Source organism: Stereum hirsutum, assembly GCF_000264905.1.
Source record: "Stereum hirsutum FP-91666 SS1 unplaced genomic scaffold STEHIscaffold_18, whole genome shotgun sequence".
NCBI lineage: Eukaryota > Fungi > Basidiomycota > Agaricomycetes > Russulales > Stereaceae > Stereum > Stereum hirsutum.
The window spans coordinates 801,599-826,142 of NW_006763148.1; the positions used below are offsets into that span (position 1 = coordinate 801,599).

At 51.6% G+C, this 24,544-nt stretch overlaps 9 protein-coding genes across 9 annotated transcripts; 5 read left to right on the forward strand and 4 right to left on the reverse strand.

Moving 5' to 3' along the window:
* Window positions 1-932: 932 nt before the first annotated feature.
* On the forward strand, window positions 933-1,154 carry STEHIDRAFT_24167 (uncharacterized protein; the record flags this gene model as incomplete). The annotated part of the gene is made up of 1 exon (XM_007309504.1): window positions 933-1,154. A coding segment is annotated over one exon (222 nt), but the record flags the coding sequence as incomplete, so codon positions are not given.
* A 1,706-nt stretch (window positions 1,155-2,860) lies between these two features.
* Window positions 2,861-5,444, reverse strand: STEHIDRAFT_104525 (proteasome subunit alpha type 4). The gene is made up of 10 exons (XM_007309765.1): window positions 5,369-5,444; window positions 5,301-5,311; window positions 5,204-5,230; window positions 5,128-5,142; window positions 4,837-5,008; window positions 4,321-4,739; window positions 3,639-4,250; window positions 3,451-3,550; window positions 3,092-3,376; window positions 2,861-3,005 (listed from the first exon to the last, which is right to left on the reverse strand). Exons 1-7 carry the CDS (start codon window positions 5,374-5,376, stop codon window positions 4,114-4,116), a joined length of 789 nt encoding a protein of 262 aa, XP_007309827.1. The 5' UTR covers window positions 5,377-5,444; the 3' UTR covers window positions 2,861-3,005; window positions 3,092-3,376; window positions 3,451-3,550; window positions 3,639-4,113.
* A 3,381-nt stretch (window positions 5,445-8,825) lies between these two features.
* STEHIDRAFT_104527 (uncharacterized protein) lies at window positions 8,826-11,336 on the reverse strand. The gene is made up of 4 exons (XM_007309766.1): window positions 11,052-11,336; window positions 10,767-10,974; window positions 9,053-10,702; window positions 8,826-8,986 (listed from the first exon to the last, which is right to left on the reverse strand). The coding sequence occupies exons 1-3, from the start codon at window positions 11,277-11,279 to the stop codon at window positions 9,141-9,143; spliced, it is 1,998 nt and encodes a 665-aa protein (XP_007309828.1). The 5' UTR covers window positions 11,280-11,336; the 3' UTR covers window positions 8,826-8,986; window positions 9,053-9,140.
* Window positions 11,337-11,480: 144 nt separating this feature from the next.
* Window positions 11,481-12,893, forward strand: STEHIDRAFT_104530 (nuclear mRNA splicing protein; the record flags this gene model as incomplete). The annotated part of the gene is made up of 6 exons (XM_007309767.1): window positions 11,481-11,698; window positions 11,762-11,916; window positions 12,004-12,040; window positions 12,097-12,254; window positions 12,314-12,537; window positions 12,689-12,893. The coding sequence occupies 6 exons, from the start codon at window positions 11,481-11,483 to the stop codon at window positions 12,836-12,838; spliced, it is 942 nt and encodes a 313-aa protein (XP_007309829.1). The 3' UTR covers window positions 12,839-12,893.
* Window positions 12,894-13,052: 159 nt separating this feature from the next.
* Window positions 13,053-13,709, reverse strand: STEHIDRAFT_134801 (U6 snRNA-associated Sm-like protein LSm2; the record flags this gene model as incomplete). The annotated part of the gene is made up of 5 exons (XM_007309768.1): window positions 13,053-13,078; window positions 13,174-13,276; window positions 13,350-13,410; window positions 13,512-13,609; window positions 13,707-13,709. 5 exons carry the CDS (start codon window positions 13,707-13,709, stop codon window positions 13,053-13,055), a joined length of 291 nt encoding a protein of 96 aa, XP_007309830.1.
* A 445-nt stretch (window positions 13,710-14,154) lies between these two features.
* STEHIDRAFT_142405 (uncharacterized protein) lies at window positions 14,155-18,072 on the forward strand (the record flags this gene model as incomplete). The annotated part of the gene is made up of 8 exons (XM_007309769.1): window positions 14,155-14,197; window positions 14,261-14,455; window positions 14,519-15,926; window positions 16,071-16,078; window positions 16,293-16,377; window positions 16,521-17,078; window positions 17,130-17,343; window positions 17,397-18,072. The coding sequence occupies exons 2-8, from the start codon at window positions 14,261-14,263 to the stop codon at window positions 18,070-18,072; spliced, it is 3,144 nt and encodes a 1,047-aa protein (XP_007309831.1). The 5' UTR covers window positions 14,155-14,197.
* Window positions 18,073-19,159: 1,087 nt separating this feature from the next.
* On the reverse strand, window positions 19,160-20,096 carry STEHIDRAFT_67019 (NADH dehydrogenase subunit; the record flags this gene model as incomplete). The annotated part of the gene is made up of 4 exons (XM_007309526.1): window positions 19,160-19,385; window positions 19,573-19,744; window positions 19,847-19,960; window positions 20,024-20,096. The coding sequence occupies 4 exons, from the start codon at window positions 20,094-20,096 to the stop codon at window positions 19,160-19,162; spliced, it is 585 nt and encodes a 194-aa protein (XP_007309588.1).
* Window positions 20,097-20,740: 644 nt separating this feature from the next.
* On the forward strand, window positions 20,741-21,885 carry STEHIDRAFT_104539 (uncharacterized protein; the record flags this gene model as incomplete). The annotated part of the gene is made up of 2 exons (XM_007309770.1): window positions 20,741-21,290; window positions 21,383-21,885. The coding sequence occupies 2 exons, from the start codon at window positions 20,741-20,743 to the stop codon at window positions 21,673-21,675; spliced, it is 843 nt and encodes a 280-aa protein (XP_007309832.1). The 3' UTR covers window positions 21,676-21,885.
* A 382-nt stretch (window positions 21,886-22,267) lies between these two features.
* Window positions 22,268-24,398, forward strand: STEHIDRAFT_172176 (uncharacterized protein). The gene is made up of 6 exons (XM_007309771.1): window positions 22,268-22,500; window positions 22,724-22,786; window positions 22,874-23,487; window positions 23,554-23,791; window positions 23,909-23,974; window positions 24,068-24,398. Exons 1-6 carry the CDS (start codon window positions 22,300-22,302, stop codon window positions 24,248-24,250), a joined length of 1,365 nt encoding a protein of 454 aa, XP_007309833.1. The 5' UTR covers window positions 22,268-22,299; the 3' UTR covers window positions 24,251-24,398.
* The last annotated feature ends 146 nt before the right edge of the window (window positions 24,399-24,544 follow it).

Here is a 24,544-nt window from a genome sequence, read left to right on the forward strand (position 1 = left end):
CCGTGCCAACGACTCTGGAGGATTTCCTTGGAGTCTCCAGCTGCTTGTGACATATATCTACTGGGATACCATGATTGAAAGAAGTATTCCAGGTGCTGGCGGTGCTTTGACGGTGCAGGCAATGCACGTTCTCTCTTCATTCAGAATATCTCAAACTGGACCGTCGCTTTGACCTCGCGGAGCGCACATGCGATGCATTCGTTTCCTAATTAGGTCCACGGCCCTCTTTGGCCTTGTCTTTTCCACCTGAAAGTCACTAACTCTATGGAAAGGCCAACGGAAAAAGTCTCGCGATGGCATATAGTTCCTGAAATCGGTTCTCCAGATCGAACTCTCGCCATGTCTCACTTTGCCCTTTCCCCCTTGCGTGCCAACCCTCGCCGTTGCCAGCACCGTTGCTCTGCACCCATTCACGATCGGGACGGGTGGCACTTGCGGATATTTGATATCCACGTTTTCAAAGTCAATGCGCGAAAAATATAAAAAGGTGCTTGCCAAACTCCTCTCCCCTCATTTCACTCTGCCCGCCTCCTTCCGTTGAACTGAAACGCACTCAGCCGCTTTGCTTCCTTCTGTCACCGTGTCCTCTGCACCCGACCTTACTATGGTATCAACCAGAAGCAAGAAGACTTCCTCCAGGCAGAGCAAGGCACCTATCAAAAAGAAATCCTCCCAAAAGAAACAGAAGCCGCAAGTAGACAAGAAACCGGTCTATAACCGCGCGCTACCAGCCATCATCGACGTCCCCTTACTAGCCTACGATGAGGTTCGTTTCCTCCCTTTCCCGCTGCCTTTCTTTTTGCATCCTGTATCCTAACTTACGTATTTTTGTCCATCGTACTTCTTAGATCAAAGGTGCAATCTGTCTTGACACTTCTTCCTCTTCCTCAGTACCAGGACCCACGGCCGCCTTGAGGAGAAAGTTGGCTACCAACCCCAATTACATCGCACGCCCTCGCAACTCCTTCATTATTTTCCGAGGACTCATGTGCACGTTATTCTGCCCTCCAGAGGCGAAGGACATGTCAGCATGGGTGGCATGGCAATGGTCCCTTTTATCTCCGGAGTCGAAGCAGCACTTCCAGGACCTCGCGAAGGAGGAAAAACGCAGGCACACCCTCAAATATCCAACCTATGAGTACAAGCCGGACCATTCGGAGCGCAAAAAGAATGTGAAGGTGCGCCCGTACGAGGCCAAGGAATGCAAGGAGGAGTCTGTGGAGGCCAGCGTGTTGGCGGGGGAGGGATTGAACGTCGATCACGACTCTTCTTCTGAATCCTCTTCCCCGGCCACTTCTTCCGAATCCTCTTCCCCGGCCACTTCTTCCGAATCCTCTTCCCCGGTCACTTCTTCCGAATCCTCTTCCCCCGCCACTTCTTCTGAATCCTCTTCCCCCGCCATTCCCTCCGACAAACTCTCTTCGCCGCCTGTTCCTAGTCCATCCTTCGTGCCTAATTCTTCCGCCGCCCCGCCTAGCTCATTGGCTTGTTCCCAACCCACCGTACCTCCAGTCGTGAACTTTCCTTTCAGTTCCACCGAGTTTTACGCCCAACAGCCGTCGACGTCTCTCTGCGCGTCCTGCTGCTCTCGAATGTCGCAGCCGTCCCACTCCGGCTTCTACGGCGGCATACACAACCAGCTCCCAATGCCGCCCATGGGCCCGGCTGGTCCTGCGATGTTTTTCTCCGGCAGCTATCCGAATATGGCCTTCGGCGCTGGGAACAACCTGAACACATCCCTCCCACAGTTCCCCTTCGCTCCGTCCTACACACCCAACAGCCTTATAGACCCGAGACTTCGACTTTCCGGCTACAACTTGTCTTCGTCATCATCCCAACATCGAACTGGTATAAACGATGCCGCATTGGGCTACGTACCCCTTGGTGGTCACGAAGTCGAACTCTCCCCGAGCGCGTTACGAATTGACCAACAGGCAGTGCGGGAGTACTTTGCGCCAGGTGCTGAGCATTCTTTCCAGGCCCAAGCACCCTCTTTCGCGCTCATGCCTTTGTCATCTTCTTTCACCCCCGCGCGCTCATCCGAGTCCTCCTCTTCTGCGTCTGCACCCTTGACGTCCTCTTTCGCTCCTAACGACTCCGCATCCCTCTTGTCGAACCTGGACAATGTCTTCCTTCCTACCATGGCATCCCAGGCCGATATGAATGCCGAGTCCGACGGAGTAGATTTGAGCTGGGTTTCAGACGAAGTTGCCATACCAGGGTCAACTCTATTTTGATGTGGGTCGTTGCGTTAGCCGGTGGAACGAGCGACGGTGAGACATAGTGTCGAACCTTTGATTGCTCTCAGACCTGGAATCACAAGATAAGTAGATGTTTCTGAACTGTATGATATCGGTGTTATTTGCTTTATACGTGGATTCCTCGTCTTCACCTCTGTGTTTCTCATATTCTCTCTCTCTCAGCCTCAAAAATGGTTCGAACTTGTCTATGTCTCATCGCTTTCATATTTTCCTCCCTATATAGATTGCTCTCTTGCTTCCCATATGCTGTCTTGCTTCCAGTATGCTGTCTTCCTTCCCGTATGCCCTCCCCATATGCTGTCTTCCTTCCCATATGTTCTCTTCCTCCCCATATACTCTCATCCTTCCCATACTATATTTCCTTTCAAGATTTCAAGCTATATCACACTCGTCACGATTTATACTTACCCGCTCTGGCTTCTTTACTTTTGGTATTCATGATGTATGTATTGTAAAATGTCAATTAATATATGCTTATGCGCAGGAAACATGACTTCAGTGCTGAAGTTTGTAGCTGACCGTAGGGTGCCACACTTTTGTGGCGTGATGGTGGCGAAGGCGCAGTATGCCTCGGATTCAAAGCGCCTCCTCTCTCTCACCAACAACCACCTCTAACAACACCGAACACAGCGCACTATCACTCATGGATCACGGCGACCACAGCGGCCATGGAGGTATGGATCATGGAGGCATGGACCACGGTGGAATGGACATGTCCCCTAAATGTACCATGAATATGCTCTGGTAACTACCCTTACTTCCTTTCCCCACACCCACCTCACATACTCATCCGCAATAGTAACGCTAATTGAGATTTATTTTGAACGCAGGAATACCCAGATTGAGGACACCTGCGTCGTCTTCCGTGGCTGGCACATCTCCTCAAAGTTCACATTCTTCCTGTCCTTCCTAGCCGTCATCGCCATCTCTCTCGCCTACGAATGGCTGCGCGCCTATTCTCGTGCTGTAGATCAGCGTATCGCTTTAGGTCTTGCTAAGTCTTCGAAGGGGAAGGATAGGACATTCTCAAGCGGGCGTAGCAGTCCAGAGGTATTGAATGCAGGTGAAGTCGAGGAGGCAGGGCTGTTGTCAGGCAAGAGAAAGGCGAAGGCTGGGTGAGTCTCCTTCACACGGAGACACGTCGTTCTCTCGCGCGCTTAGTAAACGAACTGATATTTTGTTATTGTAGAACTCCTGTCCCTCTTTTCCCGAGGTTCTTGCGCGCGGTGCTATACGGCGCCTCTGTATTCGTGTCCTTCTTCTTGATGCTGGTCTTCATGACCTACAACGTATGTCCAACACATCCTATTTCTTCTTGCAGCCGTTCAATGACCGGATCATTGACTCTTCCAACATGTTGTTATCCTCAACCTTTAGGCCTACCTCATCTTGGCTGTTGTCCTCGGAGCGAGTATTGGCCACTTCGTATTCGGTGCTTACATGGACGTCGACGGTGTACTGGCTGGCGCCGGCGCTGGCAAGGGCATGGCGTGTCACTGATTGCCCATAATACACATTTCCTGACACGGGCAGTATACATTGTGGCAGAGTACGATGTCCAACGCTCGTCTTCGGTCGTGCAAGAGCTCCGGCCTACGAGTTCGAAATCGCAGGACGGACTCCGTCGGATTGGGTGTTAGGTGGATTTGATTCCTGTACTATAGTCCTTAGTCTGCATTCGTGTTGTTTGTTTTACTATCTTTCTCGGAATATATCCGACGCCGCCGCTCGTGCTCTGCAGGTGCGGTACAGTGCCGCTCACACTTGTACAATTCAGTCCATGGATACCAGAACGTACAGAAAGAAAAGCTTCGAAAGCATCGGTCGGATTACAAGACAGATCAAGCAGCCCTCATCCCCTCATCTCTGAGTCCTCGTCTTTCTTCCCCAAATCGTGTTTCTGAAGTAGAGCGTCCACTTCCGCTGGCTTGTAGATCTTGGCCTTTGGCTGGCCAGTCGTTGGGTCGAGGGTCAACGTCGCAAACTCGACTGTGACGCACAACGCAGAACATAGCATCAGAACTGTTAGGCAAGAAAATCAGGCTGGATCAGGACTCACGTTTCTCGCTCCCCAACGTCGTACTATCCATCGTCTTGCTCATCGTCCGCATAACAAGCCCAACTGCCTCCTCCACCGTGATATCGTCCTTATACTCCTGCTTCAACAAACTCTGCGCGGTCCCGTTATTCGCGCCCACACACGTCGCCTTCCATCCGCTGTAGTTCCCGCTCGGATCGGAGTGGTACAGCTGGAACTGGTAATGAGGGTCCCAGCCGGCGTAGAGAATAGAGACGCCGAAGGGACGGAGACCACCATATTGGGTGTATCCTTGTTTGAGATCGCACAGGCGCTGAGCGAGGAGTTCGACGGGGATGGGTTCGTTGTAGGAGAAGAGGTGGCGTTGAGAGGCTTGTCGGGCGTAGTTGATCAGCGAGTTGGCATCGGCGGTCAAACCAGCGACGCCACCCAGGACATTTCTGATGCGGGGCAAGAAGGTAGTGCAAATGCGGGTACGGTTGAAGAGTATGTTGTAAGTAGGTGCGTGCACGAACAACTGTGGGGATTGAGACGTACGAGTTTAGCAGGAAGATCTTCTCTCCACTTCCTCCGTACCCACCATCCTTTTCTGCTGATTGATCCAACAACTTTCCGGTGACTTTCTTCTCGGCGGCAAGTACTACGCCGTCCTTGGCCAGGACACCAAGGACGGTACCAGCATGCGAGATGGCCTCCATGGCATACTCAACTAGTCGTTTCAAGTTATGATTGATGCCCCAGGGTGATGGTACCAAGGAATAATGAAGCAGTAGAGGTGGATATATACTGTCAATATGACCTTGGACGTGGGGAGGCGTCGATGCTTACTCTGATATAACCGGCCTGAAATAACATAATTGAGAAAGATCAGCATCAGTAAAATCCGAAAAGTGAGAGAACATACCTTCCGGGGAGAAGATTGTGGTTCGACCTAACAAACGAGGCAACAAATCGATCAGGCCACACAACCTTCGAGACGGTAGATGGTAAGGAGTACACACTATCGTATCTGCGTGCCTAGACAATTGTCATGGTCAGTCACAAGGGGTAGTACAAGAAACTTCATGAGCGTACCATTTTCACCAAATACTAATGAGATATCAAATGTCTAGAGGGTCAAGAGGAAGAGAGGGGAGAGTAGACGGTACGGTACAGCGGAGTGACGCGTCCTGAAGCAGTCGTCGAGTGCATACGCGTCGCGCGACATGCGGCTGTTTCCGATTGCCACTGTGGCGGATAAAGTTCAACCACACAAGACCACCACACTTTAAACTGGAACTGCACATATCACACTGGTAATACGATGCAGGGATTTATTCAAAGGGCCTAGAACTATCGGAGTAGTACAGAGAGATGCTTTAATCTGGCTCTTCCCATGCTAATCGTCCAAACGCGACCAAAAATCCGGGCGTGGCCCCCATGGGCCATAGAAAGATTAGAGAAACAGGTATTTCAATCCCACCTGTACTCAACCCCATCATACCTGATACCCAATTGAGATATCCTCTTGTATCGTAGGTCAAAAAGGGCTTTCCCGCCACCAATGGTGCATTCGTGGACTGGTGAACAATTGATGAGTTAAACAACCATGGAGTCGCCTCGGTTCGAGCTGAGTCGAGACGTAGACAAAGAAAGATAGAGCGCTCACCATACCAAGCGGCGCGAATCCACCGGTTGGATTCGGTCAGCTCGAGGCAGCCACTCAGCATTGTGTATATCTGCGTCATGATCAACATGCATTGGTCCTGTATGGCTAAATTCGCTGGCAGGTGGTTCTTCGCGATGGGCAGAGTGAACTCGCTTGGCGGAGAAAGCTCTCGTTGTCGTCGCGATCCATAGACTGGTTTATTCTGTGCATCCAAGTAAGCTCGGTGTTTCTCCTCATCAAGCACCACCATCCCCGCGGCCTTTATAGCCTCAATTCCGTGGTAGACTGACATGCGGGCCTGATGATTATTTCCGCCCCTAATAGAAGCCGCGGAGGGACCGCATCTGTCCTGGTACCACTGCATAGCTTCGTCGTGAGAATCGACTAGGGATGGATGCAGGGAACGGCCCGGAGATGGGTACGTAGAGCTCATCGAGCGTATATCAGCCTGGAGCTGTGCTTCCGTAGATGAGCGACGGAGATCCTTCGCAGCCATCCTTTTTCGAAGAGCTGCTGCTCCTTCGCCATCTTTTCTATCCCATGTACAGAGCTGGCAGTCGCAGGGCGTGGTGATTTTAGGATATAAGCGCTGTGCTCGATCCGAGTAACCGCCAATAGGAGAAGTATATGCCAGTGTGATCTCGACTCCACGCTGGATGTCCTTGTTGGCACGAACGACGAGGAGGTCTCCCATGGTACGCCACGTCGCGTTTGGGATGCACGAATGGTTGAAGAATGAAGGTAGAATGTGCAGCGCGGCGGTGCTAGGTAAGTGGCCGCTCCCAGAAAGAGACGCTATGCCCACAGATTGGCCACCGAAGAAATTGTGGAAGGTGATGTCCTCAATGAGCGTAACATCAATGGGGTTCTGGCCCACATTGTCCGGACGAGTTTGGGGTGATGTAGGGGGAAATGGAAGCGCCGTGATAGACGGAAGCGGCATGGTGCCCTTGGAGCCAGAGTATAGTTCGCAGATGCGACTCATGTCATTTGTGCATCCATAGAGCCTTGATAACAGGTCAGAGTCGGACATACCATGCATTCGACGACAGATGCTGCCTACCTTTCACAGACGCGAGAGGTCATCCGTAAATCTTCTGGGTGAGGCATCTTCTTGGTGTCAACATGTAGCGTATTCATTGAACCCTCTTGTTCTGTTCGAGGCTCGCTGACGACAAAAGCCTTGGATACCACCTTTGCATTCACAGGATGATAGACTCGCTTCAGGTAGATGTCTCAACGAATTGAGCCTTGGGCAACGTACCAGGATATCACCAGCCCGTACGTCTGCCTTCGCTCGAACACCCCGCCCTCCCCCTCGATTGCGTACGGCACATACTTCAATAGGACCCACAAACTCAGCAGCATCAACCTTCGGATTCTTCTCGTCATTGCATTGATTGAAGATGGATTGCCAGTCATATATTCCGTCGGTACACTCCCTCTTGCGAGCGCGGCATCGAGCAATCCATTGATTGACTTCCGTCGTCTTCAAGCGCGACCGCAGAGCAGTGAACCTCTCAAGGGCGGTATCATATCGTCCCAAGCCATGTAAAGCTACGGCAGCGCGGTAGTCGCCCTTGTCCTCCGCGCCCTTACACGCCTCAAATGCAGGCGTTCCCCGAAGTTGGAGTACGTAAGTAGCGTCTCGAAGAGCGGCGTCGTGCCATTCCAAACGAAGATAGGCCTGGCAACGATTGAGGAGAAGTGAGCAGGACGTTGGATCCATTTCGATGGCATGCGACCAGGCATGTATAGCAGCGAGATAGTGACGATCGCGATAGAACGCATCGCCTTTCGCTTTGAGAGCATCGGCTGTCGCCCAGTTGGCCCACTTCGTGTTGGCCAGCAGTGGATGCGAAGGACCGAGAAGAATGACGTCGGTCGGCGAGTCTACCTTGATTGTCGGGCTTTTGACGTTGCTATCGAAGAATTCTCTCATGTGTGGTTCGCGAATGGCCATGACAGTTTGTGAAGGAAATATAGCGTCGATAGCGGTACAGTGCGCTCGAAACAGGCCCGGGTGGTTGTCGATGGTAAGCAAGCTGGGTGTTCCTTTTTCGTCCTCGACGCCTAGTATGACAGATATGTCTCGAGCTGCGAGCAAGTATGAGAGCCGAACCATTGGAGATGAAAGTAAGCACTTACCTGCAGGGCAGATAGTCCGACAAATCAGAAAAGTGCCCTGTCGCGGGTACCTCACATTAGTTCACGAAAATGAGCGTGAATTTATATAGATGTGCAGACTTCGTGGCGTTTGGGCGTTTCCAGGTCGGATATAAAGACTGTGTCGGGTATTCATCAGGGTCTGACCCTGAATAAGCTCTCTGGACGCACCTTTCGAGAGACTGTCTAAAGGGACAGAAGAAAACCCTTTCTTCAATCCGATGAAGCGCCACTCGCTGTCGAGCTTGTCACGATGATCGCCTGTACCGGAGTCTCGAGCCTTTGTTTGAGCCCTCATGTTCCGTATAGTCTGCAAAAGTGTTTGTCTATCAATAAACTGTGGCTTCATGGAAGGCTCGTCGCTGTCGATGCCCTGGTAATGCTCCACGCTGAGCAGTGCATTGAAGAATATCTCCATTGTTTGCGATGGGGATAAGTGTGAGGTAGGAAAGGAAGACATGATTGAGGGGAAATGGAGAGGCACAGACTACGTTGTGGAAGCTGCTGTGGTTATGGGAATTTGCGCCTGCACTGTACTCTGCCGCCACACAAATTACGATTGCGGTAGCGTCATGGGGCATCGTGTTATTCTGCGCCCTTCGCCGTCACAACGCAGCCCCCTCAAAGAGGTCGATTCTAGAAGGCACTAAAGAGTCGTCTACGTTCATGTCGCGAATCGATGTCGCCGAGTCCGAGGAAAGTCATGGTGAGGCAATCATCAAGGCACTGCCCCGTCTGGCGACTCGGTTGTAGGTTTAGCTCTCGACCTACCGTCCAATGCGTGTCAGTGCAGCACACTCTAACCATGCTCTGACCAAATATGATACGGATGGCATCCGTTCGATTGTGCCGAATCATCTGTAAGTCTGATATCTTAATGGGGATCCGTTCCAACTGCAGTCAGAATAACAGATATAAAAAGTGCACTGTTTTACATACAGGTTCATCCAATCCTAACCTTCGTGAAGTATCGTACCACGCTATCCTCACCGCTCTCTATGTATCCTCCAAAGAATGATTCCATCACTCAAGCATCAAAGTGTCTCACAACGACGCCCCGCTCACCCGCCGTAACAATCCGCCTATCATCAAACGTGACAGCCGCTCTCTCCAGCCCTGCCTGTATATGTAGCTTCTCCACTCCACCCTGCATCCTTTTCCCGACCCCTTCGCACTCGCTATCCCCACCCTCATCATCTTCGCCGTCAAAATCTATATCTCCACCTTCAGCATCCAGACCACGATCCACAGAGTGCCGACCCAGACTTTCTACTTCGACTCCAGTCCCCACCTCCAGGTCCCAAACCCAAACGCTACCATCCACGCCAAAACTGACACATCTCCCGTCCGCGAGAGCGAGGGCCTTTGACGGACCACTCGGTCCATATAGATTGCGGACGAATGTGAGCTTTGGATTACTGTTTGATGACGACGATGAAGGGAACGAAAGACGGTATAGTTGAATAGGAAGAGAAGCTGGTGTATAGCTGGATACGCCGAAGTCGTGACTCGAGGGTGATGAAGGCGGCGATGGCGATGACGGCGATGATGTGCCGGGAAGTGGGTTCGCATACGAGTCGGCAGACGCGGACGCAGTTCCATATGGGTTATGGGTGGGTGCTGCAGCGGGTGCGAGGACGACCCATTTTCCATCCGTCTGCGTGCCCGAAACATGAAGGACCTTTCTTCCCCACTGTTCCCTGACGAGCTTGTACTTCGCCTGATCGATAAACCCAAACGGTATATCGAATGCCCGCGTACTCCTCGAGGAACATAATCGTATAGCGCGACTTTCTTCGGATGGACTCTCGGAATCCAGTAGCGAGGTTGAGAAGTTGATCCCACAGAGCGCAGAGGTAGAAGGACCGATGAGGGATGAGAATTCCGATGAAGCAACATTCGAGATTAAGATTTCTGTCACTCCTACACTCCAATGTTCTGGAAACACGGGGCTGGCATAGGTCAACAGCACGCGCCATTGGTATATTCCACGGAGCTTATCTTGGAAGGGCATGGTGAGGACCATGCTGGACGGTGGGTACGAAGTGAAGCTGTTGAGAGTATCTCGAAGTTGGAACTTGTCGCCCGAGAGGTCGTAGATGGAAAGATGGAAAGACGACGATAGGGTGACGAGGAGCGGATGATGGTATGCGACATGGTGTACTGCGACAGTTCGTTGCGTACGGGTTGATGGCGCGTAAGCATGAGTAGTTGTGAGCGACTGAGATGTGGAGAGCACTTGTACGATAATTTCGCCTGAGGAGAGGCAGACGACGAGTCGGGTTTGTGGCGGACTTGATGAAGGTGGGCTTTGATCTACAGCTATAGCGGTAATGTGTTGCAAAACATTTCTACGCTGCGGCTGAACTCGTAGGCTTGTTCTCTGCCCATAAGGTGAGATGAGAATGAGTTCGGGAGAGGTCGAAGGCATTGGAGAAGCGAGAATGGTGGCGGTGCCAGCAAGGACTACGTGTGTAGTACGTGTTCTGGTATAAACATCTCGCTGCAGTCCGTGAAGTCTTGACGAGGAGGGGCCTGGGATGGGAGTGTCCTCCGACTCGAAATTCACGTGAGATGTGCGGCAGCGACCTAAGAATTGTGAAGCAATGACGCTTGATTAGAATGATGCATCGAAGGTAAAGAGCTCTCTGACCAGTCCTCCAGTTCGTGCTGATCCTAAACATCTGCTTCCAATCCTTTGATAGTTCAGGATCCTGCACCTCGACCGCCTTTCCATGTGGAAGGGGTTTAACTTCTCTCCCGTCGCTCCGTCCCAGCTGAGACCTCAAGCCTGTTATGAAGCCCCTGCCGCCCCTTAACCTTCCTTTCCCATACTCCCTTAGATATAGCCCTTTCCACAGCTACGACAATCGTCTCGATAGATGAACATCACCGAGTTCTCTCAATAGGGAATAAGATGAGGCGATGGGATATGTACCTGGTTGTCAAGCGCTAGACGTGCCCAGTTTCGGTTCGTCCTTTGGACAGCACAGAGATCACGGTAAGAAAGATGAGAGAATATGTGCAGGATGAGCTCGTCGTAGAAGAGTGTATCAAAGGTTTCAAGTGAGCGACGTGGGACAGATACTGAGGTGTCTCCTTCGGTATGGGCTCGCTTCGGGCGAGGAAGCGCAACCAAGCCAGGAGAAAGCGAACGCTTCGACATATTTCAAGACAATTCAAGAGATGCACGCCTCTTTCTACTTGACTAGACAGAGACTAGATACGTCGACGTGATAAGTGAGAGTCAAGCCCACCGTAGACGCCGTTTACGGTTTAGTCACTGCTTGACGGAAGTCCCGGGCCGTCGGGCTTTGGTGGATATTCATGTTTTGTTTGGATTTTGTTTCGCACAACTTCCACGACCATGGCACCCTCTCGGGGCCCGCAACCCCTCCCTCGTACCCTTCACAAAACGCTTTCATCTCATAAGGGCGCAGTACACGTCTCACGCTACGCTAAAGGAGCCGCAAAATATGTTCTCACCGGTGGGCAAGACCGGTCCATTCGTCTCTGGAACCCAAGTCTTGGTACAGAAATCAAGTCGTATAACGCTCATGGATACGAGGTACTCTCGATATGCGTGTACGAGCATCATCATATGCTGCTAGTAACATTTGACTGACATTACGATGTGGGCCGACGTAGTGCACACGACAACGCGAAATTCGCATCTTCCGGAGGCGATAGGTCTGTGTTCATATGGGACGTCACGTCCGGAGAGACCATTCGACGGATTTCTGGACACATGACAAAGATCAACGTCGTCGAGTTCAACAAGGATGCTACCGTCGTTGCCAGTGGTATGTCCACATTATCCTTGATCATCTCGCTGTTCTTGTCGATATCAAGTGTGGCCCTGATTGTGGCACTTCGTTGTCATCGTTCAGGCTCGTATGATTCAACCGTCAAGCTCTGGGATCTGAGGTGTGCTCTCATGTACTCCTTCACAGCTTCATTCAATGTTGACTTTTCGAACCCAGATCCCAGAACAGACAGCCCATCCAGTCGTTGGAAGAAGCGCGGGACTCTGTTCAGACGCTTTACATCGGTCCCACAATCATCATGTCTGGCTCAGTCGACGGTCACGTCCGTACATACGACCTTCGCAAGGGCGAATTTCGCGCGGACTACATCGGACGTACGCATTTTCTCCGGGCACCTTTTCCATCTTTCGTTGAACCTGTGTTCGTTTCTCAGACCCGGTAACATCCATCGTCCCGACTCAAGACGAGTCGACTTATCTCGTCACCACGCTCGACGGACACATTCGACTCATGGATGCCTTCAGCGGAAAGATGCTCAATGACTTTACTGGCCATAGTCATACTTCTTACAGGTGTAGGGCATGTTTTGGTCACGGAGAAGCCAGCGTGGTGTGTGGAGACGAGAAGGGAGAGGTCTGGGCTTGGGACCTACTTGACGTGAGTCTCCATCTCCTTGTGATATCGTCTAGAATCTCTGATCGTAGGGGATGTGGCACTGAGCATTGGTTGCTGACTCGTTGATATTCGATCGATACTCCTGGTCTTGGTTCTGCTGCTCGTGCTATTCCCGTATGTGTCCTTGGAACAGTCAACTCCCCTCCAGCCCAACCCACCACCAAAAGTGCACCACAAGGTCATCACTTGGACGGAACACCACCCAAATGAGGCTGGGGAGATGATAACTGCCAGTGCTGACGGCACGGTGAAAGTCTGGAGACACCCAGACTCGGGTTCCTGACATTCCGATATCCATGTACTTTTGTATCGAGATTCGTTGACTTGTCTAATATATTGAGCTTGTCTTCTTGAGAGATAGCGAGAACATTGGTGTAGAATAATCGTACAATGACGGCTTGTATTCAAAGCATCATGCAGGTAGCGAAGTGCCAAAAGCTAGTGAACAGACAGGAAACGGAAAACTATGACGGCAGGACTGAGTCGATACGCCAATATCATCGTTTGGCCTGGTTGGCGGATTCTGCACAACCAACACCAGAAATGAGTATCATTCATAACAACAACTAAGGGTAGATCGCATGATGATGATGAACGAAAAGATAGCGAGGGACGTACCTCGTCGTGTGGCGTCCTCCAATAACTGCGTGTCGACGTGCTCTGATGGCAGCTGAACATACCGCACCACAGACCCACGAATAAAGCAGTTCTTTACCGCCATCTATACCAAACACATAAACATCCAAAATTCTACAGTCAGAGAGCGAACGTCGAACAAAGTGGACAGTACGCACCATGTGTGGGTGTCGCGCCGGATCCATCACCTCGATCTGGTCCAACCTGATGTTCAAGAACCTAACAAACGCCCATCCATAAGTTCACATTCACCCAATGCGTAACACCCAAATCCCGTCCAGCCCTTGTTCGAAGGGCCATGGAATATTGAAAGAACGTACTGGTCCACAGACTTGAGCGTTCCAGTGATAGAAAGATCATTTTTGAGCTCGACGGTGACGCGTTGGTCCGTGAGCGTCTTGAATACGGAGAAGATGAGCTGTATCGCGTCGTTTCACGTCATGGGGGCAAACAGCAGAAAAGCTATGAATCAGTTGGGTGAGGAAGTAAAGTGGCAGTTAGTCGGCGGTACTCACCATGATGGTGGTAGGACGCAAAGCTTGCGCAAACGGGCGCGTGTGTTGTGGCGTTCAAGTGGCGTCCATGTTACTGCTGTTACTGTGTCCGGTCTGAGATGAGGCAGGCGTCTTCAATAAGTATCACATATTCGGCCGGCTGAGTAAGTGCAGTCTATACACGAGTATGAGAATTTCCCTGATTTTCGATAGCATGCCATTGCATGTTGGGTTCAGGCATTGTGCAATATCTCAAAATTTGGCGTTTAATTGTCAGGTTCGGGCTCCGATTCGGAATGTTCCGCATAACCCCGGGCCACGTTTTCTTTCAACCAAGACACGACTGTACATGTCTCATACTTCAACCGTACCTTTGCTGCACGCCCGTCGTCTCGCACTTGCTGCACTTGTCCTTGAAGTCCATAACAGATTAGTACTTTGATATCGCTCACAGAAACCGGCCCCCAGACGTGTGAACCTGCGTCCAACATACCAGAACATCAATCGCTACGGTATGCAGTTTTCAGTTACACGCGTTACTTTTCTGACCTTTCTAATAACATCATTATACCTAGATGCATCATGTATTGACTGTCCAAGAAATCATCGCCCATATCTTTGGTTTCTTGGATCAAAGGTCCAATGCCCGGAACGCTTGTGTGTGCAAGACTTGGTCGGAGTGCGCGCTGGATGCCGTTTGGTATGAGGTGCCACTGCCCAATGTATTTTCATCCTTGAGTCCCATGGAAAAGCGAGACTGGACGGGACTGGTGAGTCTTCACAGCATTAACAGCGGGTGTGCTTTTAGATGCTAACCATCCACTGCGATGCAGTCGTTCGTGAAGTCTCCCAACGACGCTGACTGGGTACGATTCATGCAAAATACCCGTCGTGTCAGACGCATCAAAGATTCGAGCAATCGTCCCACCTTTGCTCTCACTGCACTATATGAGATCGCGGCCTCGCGACCGCATTCCCCTATCTTTCCCAACCTTCGTCACATCCAGGGGTCTAGGGGCAGTTCCACTTTCGAGAACCTCTTCCTTCAAAGCGGTCCGGCAACGTCTCTCGATATATTAGCTTCTAGACCTGCTCGAGGCAACTACGATCTTCCCTGCCCATCCACTTCCGAGGCTCTATTCGACAGAATCATGGATAGACTTCCATCCCTTCAGAGATTCGAAATCAACGATGCACAGAAAATAAGCGACAAGGACGCTAACGAGATCGCTAACGAGATCCCAAGATTTATCAAGAAATTTTCCGCCTTAACGGTCGTTTCACTTACCCCGTGCCTCCTCACATCGGCCGTCATGTCGAGCCTCGCCCGCCTGCCATGTCTCTATTCCCTCCGAATGCCCATCAAAGATTTTGGAGTCCTCGACGGGACCCTTCACGTCTCGAACCTGGCTGATGTAGAGCTTGATTCCGATTCCTTTCCATCTCTTCGCGAGATTTCGCTCTCGGCACCCTTACAACAAGCTCAAACATTTTTCACCCACAAAAACTTCCCCTTGGGGAACTTAACCAAGTTGTCGTTATATTATACCCTTCAAGAGGTCGCATCGCATCGTGATCTTCAGGTCCACGACTTCCTATCGATGCTCGCACCCGTATGTCAAAACCTTCAGCAGCTGGAATTCTTGGTCGAGTGTCCGGTGATTGTTCAGGACGATGACTCGTGTCTCACTTTCCGGGATATCAGCCCTATTCTGGATTTCCCTGCACTGAGAAAATTGACCCTCATACATGATGAAGCTATCGAGATGACAGATGATGAGGCGGAAACACTAGCTCTGCGTTGGTCGACTCTCGAAGAGCTCTCCCTTAATCCTTGTCCTACCCTCGCCCACCCAGAGGATGCCTCGATGACTCTGAATGCCCTCATTCCATTTTGTCGTCATTGCCCGAATCTCCGTCAACTCTCACTGTTTGTTGATGCCGTTGCACCTGTCACCGTTCCGACGAACCTCAGTGCCCTCCGTCCCCTTCTTTCCTTCGATATGGGCGCATCACACTTGCCATCTTATAGTGACCGGAAAGGTTGGGACATCATACGTGGTACCCTCCCTCACTTCTTTGCGCGCATCCTCCGTGACTCCAGTAGCCTCAAGTTTGAGCGTTCTTCTGCTGGATTTTGCAATATTTCGAAGGACCGGAAAAATTTGCTTTCATTGATCTCGCTCGTCATGGAGGAACTGTGGGAACGGGAGAAGGCGGTGAAAGAAGCAAAGGCAGAGGGTATGCGACAGTTCACGCGACAGTGCTGAGTCGCAGCTCACCCTCGCAGAATTTATAGATTACCTATGCATATCTAAAGCTGCAAGCAGAGCACTTTCATAATTTGAGCACCCATGATTGCCGATTTGTTACACTCCCAGATAGACACTCCTGTATGTACACAGATGGCCAATGATTCGAAAGCCAGAACATGCCAATAGTATCATTTTGTAGTATACTACCATTGACAGAGCCTTGATCTACTCCGCAACGTTTCTCGCCAGCCTTGCTTCAGTTGGGTAAGGCAGACGGATTGCGACACAGTCACTTGTCAAAGTACTTGTGCTATCACAATAAATATTGTTTTGCCCTCCTTGACACGCGCAGCTCGAACTTCTCGGGCCGTCTTTGCTGTCCATTGTTCGCTGGACGGGATTTGCCGGACTTCGCTGTGATTTGGTCGTTGTCGATGGTAGGTTCGCCGTTACTTTTTGGTGTCTTCCATTGACAACATGGTGTTCACTCGTAAACGCACCCTCACGCTTGATTCTGCCGACTCTGGGCAACCCATGGCAAAACGCGTATGCCATCAATGGCTACCTCAATCTTCACCAGCTCAGATTCAGACGAAAGTCGACTCTCTCGACACATCGCGGAGTCTCATGCCCTTACCTCTTTCTACGGCCACAGCGTCATTACCTCCTGCTTCACCTGTTCCGCATTGCTCAAATAAGCCAGAGTCATCGCTCTCTGTATCGCCGTCTTCGTCCTCTAATTATCTGTCGCCATCACTGTCTCCGGCTTCATTGCTAAGTTCCAGCCTGACGCCTCCCTCCTCACCACCTACTGCCACAACACTTTCGTCGCCGCCTATCGTGCGCAAAACACCTTCATCAGGTGCTGTCGGAAGGACTCCTGTGTCTTCTCCAGATGATTCTTCGACCGACGAGGCTCGCCTCGCAGCGCGTTACCAGGACGATTTCAGGCGGGTTTGGTCTAGCAGCGTAGTCATGCTACAGGCGACAGTCGGTGTATACGAGCTCATCACTCGCCTTGGTATCTGGACTGGAGATACCAAGGACTTTGGAGTTCTGGCCCGCGCTCATCCCGACCTGGCCCAGGTCCTGTACAGGACTCGTGAGACTGGGAATCTCCGCGAAATTTCTACTCATCGTGAGTTCATCGTTCACCCTCAATCCTTCCGCCGTCTAACGCGGCTGGTAGCTGCCTTCCACAATCCATTGAACACTGTCATCAATAATGTCATTGACCGTGTCAGTTATATATTCACTGCAATCCGGGATGGAGCCCTTCCCTCCGTGTCCTTTCTTCAGCACGCGGGCGTCGAGTCTCGAAACATACCTTATCTGCACGATCTTGATAACTCAAGTACTGCCAGCTCTATCAAGATCGCTGATGAGCTCATGAACACCAAAAGGTCAGTTCCTATTTTCCATAAAATTCAAGAGCGAAGTACTGAATGACTTGCAGAGGCTACATCACTGCGTCATCGACAAGAAAGACCAGCCTCCTTATCCAAGGTCTTCTTCAGTACTGGGGCCTTTATTTCTCATTCTCTGCGGCCACCTCTCGAGACGAATCCGGGATCCCTTCAACTTCACCGGACCTTGCGTTTGCGCTCAAAACGCTCGCCCGGTTACGAGCTTCGTCCGCCTGCAGGAGCACCGATTTCTCTCGCTCTCTGGACAAAGTCTTCTACGCCCTTTACCTCTCTCGAATCCTCGTCCTTCATCATTTTCTGGACAGCCTCCCACCAGCTCTCTCAGAAAGTCAAGCCCGCAAAGAATGGATCTACTTCCAACTTGCGCCACCGTGCACATCGTTGGGCGTCGATATCTTCACGTTTGTGCTCGAGGGTGTCTTAGGAGGGGACGTCGATGATCTTCGTCGTAGCGCGGAATGCAAATTGACCGGTCTGGGATGGAGGAACCATAAGTGGTTTTCCAGGTCACTTACTGCGTCTTACGAAGATGAAGGCGCCTATCTCGATTGTCGAGAGGGGAAACTTCCACCGCTGTACCTCGTCACCGATGAGATTGAGACGCACGCTAGTGCCAGTGAGAAGGTCAAACCCCGGGTTGCTCGTCGTGTCGCTCGAAGACGCGCGGAGGTCTACTCTTTATTCTCCCGGCCTGATTCATTGTGATCATTGGTCTTGGAATGGTGGTCTGGCGATGTTTGGTTCTCCCCTACCTTGAACTTGGCTTTCGTAATGCTGTTGATATTCCGTTTGATTGAGTATCTCTTGTAATGAAGGTTAGGAATTGATGTCTGTATCTATGAACCATCGTATATATGTATGCTACATGCACTAGGTTGACTGGAGGTATTCCAATCCATGTTCCGACAGCATACCGTAAAATCGGGTCAACACACACTACTGCGTTACACGATTGGGTCTCTTACTGAGTCGTGACGTTGCCGCCGGGCTCTACTTGGGTCTACAAGATGGAGAAAGATTTTCTTTTAGCTTCTGTCTATTCTCCATTAGGCACCGCAAAGCTTGCTCACTTGTACTTGACAGCAGATGACGCGGCTCAAGGCTCGGATAAGTCGCTCGGCCAGCGTGTGTCTAGCTTTTAATTAAGCAGAACGTCGAGAAGGAGTTCAATAGCGTATCGTGGCAGGGCAATGTGCTTCAGTACTGTCTGCTACGGCCTGAGAGGCTGGGATCACCTCAGTCTGGGTTGTGCCACAATGCCAAGCGCTGACAGCGCTAGACATGAACCGAAGTTTGAGCGGGCTTTCAGATAGGCGGTCGACGATATGAGCATACGTTCTCTGAAGCTGTCCTGAACTAAGCTTGGAACCCACTGAGCGGTCAAATAACGGACTATAGTCATATCGAGCCCGCGAGATAGATCGATAGCAAAGTCCTTCAAAGCTTCGGCCTTCAGCCAGGAAGATCGACCGTTTGTTCGAAAACAATTCGTGTTCAGTCCTTGTTCGGAAGGTGACAGCAAGAATGGATGAACACTGCGGGAGCACGACTTCTTGGGAGCTCAATTGCGCGAGAGCACGAAGCCAACGCTGGTTGTTAGTTTCAAGGAGTGAATGCTAGCGGCGTATAGATTGAGACGGTGAGAGTAGCGCTCGGTGTTCATGTTATATCCGAACACGAGTGGTACTCCCTCTTCCATAGCAGTGTGGTTCGTCCATCCAACATTGTCACTGCACATTAACAACGAAAAATAATGTGATTCCGTATGCTCCACGCAACCGCCCATCTACGTCTACTTCACAAGTATCATAGGGAAATACGCATTCGGATCATGAGGCGCATCTGGGGCGAGCTCGGGTATCCATCGCTTGTTAGGAGTGGGGAGGGACGGGGGGAGCTTCGAGGCGGAGTAGGCTTTCGCAGCGGAGGAGATGGTGGCGATGGCTTCGGTGAGTTCGACGGGTTTGGGAGCGGTGGCGGGGACGGAGGCGTCGCCTTCCTTGGTTTCTGATGGTGCGCTCACGCTGGACGTTGGGTTCGATGGGAGACGCATGGACGAAGGTGTATGCGAGAGGACAAAATGGTGGCGGGGTGTGTCGTATGAAGTATAGTGTGGCGAGCACGACATCATGTGCATATTGAATGTCGGATTACGATGCAATGTCGAGCAAGGGACGAATGAAAGAGGTGAAGTGGGATGAGAACAGTTGTGTGAGCATGCGGGGAGGCAGGATGAACTTGATATGATAGACGTACGCAGGTGCGGATGAATGTTGGATCAAAAGGGTCGAGAGCTCGCTCTGGGTGACAACGGAAAGCTGAGGGTACGCGCGGCGAACATCTCGTTTCCAGTACGGGTTCTGAGCGGGGTCAGAGGCTGTGGGTCCGCGGGAGGTGATGTTCCGAGTCCACAAGTTCATCATCAAGTCTCGTCAGCGATATGTATATGTAACAAAATAGAAAGCGTACGAGTACGCACCTTTCGTGGCGGGAGTGCTGTATTTCTCTGGACGAGAAGCAGGTTGGGGACGTCTGTTGACGGCAGCGAGAGGAAGACCGCTGGAGATGTCGGGGTTCACGACCGTTGCATCACCTAAAGGTCCAACATTGGAAGCGTTAGTTTTCGGATAGTAAAGCTAAGTAATTAATTACACACGGAATTTCTTCCAGAAGCCGCGAGGAGCGAGATGGTAGAGGGTGTGGTCTGCAGCTTTCTTGGTGGCAGCCATTGGAGGTGAGCGTTCGAGAGATATCGGAGGCGTCGTGGACCGTTGTGGCTGAGCGATCCGGGACTTACCGAGCGATGGTCCAGCGTCTTTCCTCCAATCGTAAACAACCTTTTGCTTGTCCTAGAACTTGCGCTTTTGTTGGCGCACACGACCTGGTTAACCCCATACGAACCCGGAGACTACTATGATATCTTCTGTGCTGTGCGGGAATGGACAAGAATATATCTTGAAACTTGCGCGGAAGTCTTCACCCTGAGCTCGTTGCCGCAGGCTCATCCTTGCGAAACATCGCGCAATCCAACACCGTCCTTCCTCGATAGCTCGTCACCGTTCATTTCTCCAGGCTCGGCACCTCATTCTATTGCAATGGGCTCCTAATATTCTATTTTCTGGCGGATCTGTCAGCACTTCTTGCTCTGCGCTGGCGTGCTTCCGAGCTCGATATAAAAGCCCGTATAACGAATTCGCGGGCTATATCAGTACTCTTCTCCCCCAACGTTTAGCCTAGTATTGACTCAAGCTATACGGCATCTGCCCTGCACGTAGAAGGCCTTCTGTTCATATCTTGACCGCTGCTATATACTCCTCTTTCTGCGTCTGACAGTGACCCACTCTGTGCTCACGATCGCCCACACGTCTTCGCAATGCACGCCACAGCATTCACTTCTACTGTCAGTGCCAGCGCCCAGGAGGTGAAAGACGAGGTGCCTCAGATCCAAATACATGACTCCGACGCTGGCGAGCCTTCCTCCGATACCGCCTCCGAACCTCCCTCTCCCGCCTCGAGCATCTCTTCCCTCCCACAATCACACGACCCGCACCACCTCCCAAAATTCTCCTCCACGACCCTCACGAAACCGACTCAACCGATCCTCTACCTTCCGCCGCTCCTCTCCTCACTCCCCTATACCTATCCCACCCACATCCCCTTCTCTTCCTCGCGCTCGACCAAACCGAACTCCGATTCGAAGTCCAACCCACTGACGACGGAGACGAGGTTGCCTGATATCGATCCTGCGAGTTTGAGTTTGCATAAGGCGTTGCATCATTTTGCGCCGAGAGACGATAGGTATGCGGCAGTGGGATACGAGGAGGCGTTCAATTGGGATGAATTGAGGTTGCCGGAGGAGGAAGAGAGAGAGTGGTATTGTGTTGCATTCAGGAGTTTGAGAAAACCTGGCAGCGAGAGTGGACGTGAGTAGCTTCAATGTTTCAAAGCCATTATCTTCACCCCGCCCAATTCATCCGCCCTTGAAACCCGATTGACCAGTATATCATATTATTAGCACTCTACGAAGCAGACAAACAAGCCCACGAAGAAGCCATCCGCAACGGAGGCCTCATCCTCTACTGGTACGGCATTCCTGACCCAGTCACAGGCCTCAACCTCGCCACCTGTATCTGGCAGTCCCGCGCACACGCCGTCGCCGCTAACGGCCGTCCGCACCATATCCGCGCGATGAGGCTTGCGGCGAACTCGTATGCCAAGTATGATCTGGAGAGGTATACGTTGAGGAAGGTGAGGGGTGAGACGGGGGTGAAAGTGTTGCCTTTTGAGGGTGGTCAGGTTGGGTGGTGAGTCGCGTCGGGGGTAGGGGGCCGGGGCGTCCTCATAGAGTGGTTCGTTATTCTTGCGCTTTTCTTCACGCTGTGTCTTTGTGGATAGCTTTCTTGGACTTGGACGTATCTTCCGACGTGGTGGCCTCCCGTTCCGCTGCCTGCGCTTTGTGTTTTCTTGTTATCAATATCGTTATTGCCTCTTCTCGTATATCTCCGTTTTAGCTTTCGCACCATCCCAAAAATCCGTTCTCATGTTCCGTTTCATACTTCGTACTCGAACATAGATACCCTACCTCCTACTAGTACTGGGTCGTAATGTCTGACTCCTTTCTTGATACACTAGCTTGTCACCTGATAAAGTTTACGATATGGTACTCAATAGACGATGCGAGCTCGATGCGAGCTCTTAAATCAACCTTTTCTTATGCGGGTGTCGACCATGGCGAGTTGTTTGGGATGGTTTGAGCATCGTAACGCGCCACAGTAACACGCCACACGCCCCTGAGAACCGGGCGGCAACTTCCACTGCAGTCGCCACTGCATGACGAACGTTCACAGAACCAAGTAAACCCTTTCCGGCGCGTGCTTCCTCAACCACAACTGCATCTTCTATCATACCCTCTCGTCGACATAGTGCGCAACGATGTCGGCCTCGTCGTCAACGTCAGCCTCGACCGCGACACCGTCCACCCTCGCCGCAGGCTCCTCCGCCGAAACCCAAGCAGCCGCATTCGCCTCCGACCCGCGCATCCATTTCGACACGCAGAGCCAGACGTGGAAGTTCGAGGACGATAATGGAGATGAGCTGGAGTATGATGCGGGGAAGGGGGCTTGGGTTCCTGTGGTCAGTACGCGTTCTTTAGTGCTTTGCTTCAGTCTTTCCGCCACGGGTTCTTCTTTCTTTCTTTCTTTCTTTCTTCTGCATTTTCTTCTGTGTTGTACGTGAACAGTGTTTTGTATCCCTCCTTTGCTCTGTTATATCATCTCTCTTTTGGCTGGGGTTTGGTTGTGCATGTGAACGAGAAAGATACGAACGAAACGCGTGATTTTGGGTTTGACGTTCACAGGTAGATGAGGAGCTCCTGAAGCGCCAAGCCGCCGCATACTCAATCGCAGGCGTAGACGAAGAGGTACGTCCACCACCAGTTTATCCTCCCTCCCCTTCGACAATACACTCATCATTGGTGGGTATGTATGTGTGCGTATACAATCGTTAGGCCCCCGCAGCGCCCGTCGCGAAACGTGCCAAAAAGCGGAAACAACCCGAGGACTACACCTCCGCCACGCCCGATTCTGGTCCCATCTCCATCAAACGCGGTAAAAACTCGTCCAAACCGTCCGCCTCGACTTCCAATGGTACAGGTGCGGATGCACCACCCCCGAAGAAATCGAAAAACACAGCCGTATTCGTGACCCGCCTCCCGCTCGACGCGACACACGAAGAGATCGTGTCTTGTTTTTCTAAATGTGGATTGATCGAAGAGGACGATGATGGGGAGCCGAAGGTCAAGATGTACGCCCGGGAGACGGATGAGGGGAGTAATGGCAATGGCAATGGCGCTGGAGGTGGAGGTGGGGAGTTTAGTGGAGAGGCGCTGGTGGTGTATTTCAAGGAAGATTCGGTGGAGTTGGCGGTCAATATCCTTGATGATACGGAGTTGAGGTTGGGGGACGATACGACGAGGATGAGGGTGCAGAGGGCTGAATTTGGGCATAAGGGGGAAGAAGGTGGTGGGAGCGGCGCTCCTGGGTCGGCGAGCGGGAAGGGTGAGAGGACGAGGAAGGTGGTGGATAAGAGGAAGACGACGAGGAGGTTGGGGAAGATGCAGAAGTATGTCGTTTTGCACTATCATCATCGCTTGGTAGAGGACTGTACTGATGGCTTTTATTATGACAGGAAATTGGAGGAATGGGACGATGAAGATAACTTTGGGCCATCGCTCACGGACGCAGACCGTCTTGGGCCAGGCCCACAAGGCGCAGGTGCCAACCCGAATAGCCGTGTTGTCGTGCTGAGACATATGTTTACGCTGGAGGAACTGGAGAAAGATGCCACATTATTGCTGGATCTGAAAGAAGACGTGAGAGAAGAGTGTGAGACGCTGGGTGAGGTGACGAACGTGGTGTTGTACGATGTGCGTGTTTTTCTTTCGTTCTATATCTTCTCATGCTTCAATGGCGTTCCCGGTGTATTAAAATTCGTGCTAACGAAACGTCTGTTCGTTGTCTGTTGCTTGGGTTCGGACGTGCAGAAGGAGCCAGAAGGGATCATGACGGTCAAGTTCCGCGACCCAGTCAGCGCCCAGGCATGCGTCATCGTACGTCTACTCTCTTCCTCCACCCTGGCTACCCTATTCACTTAATCCAACTTACAATGTTCGATTTCCCGACCTTCTGTTAAAATATTTCAGAAAATGAACGGTCGTTTCTTCGCCGGACGCGCCATCGAAGCCTCCCTCTGGGCGGGCAAACAACGCTTCAAACAGTCCGGGAAGGGAGGACATGCCTACGAGGAGGAGACTACAGGTGGGGACGAGGGTGAGAAGAAGCGGTTGGACGACTTTGCGAGGTGGCTCTTGACGGAGGGTGATTGATTTGGTCTGTTGGTGTTGTGCTTGTTCGATGTCTTGGTTTCGTTGGAGGGTGATATGTATGGGTGGGTTGGAAGGACGAGTGGTTAGGCGCGCGTGGTGTAGACCGTAGGTAGTCCGGGTTTTAGGGGCTTCATCATTATGGTCGTTCGGTTTCCAAGTCTGGTGCAAGGTCTGCGATGCGTCCTGGCGTGTGGCGTGTGATCTGTAACGTGTGGCGTAAGTTCTACTGCTAGGGCTGCCCGCTTATAGAAGTTGGGTATGTCTTGAGGTATAGTCATGAAGCTGAGACAGAGG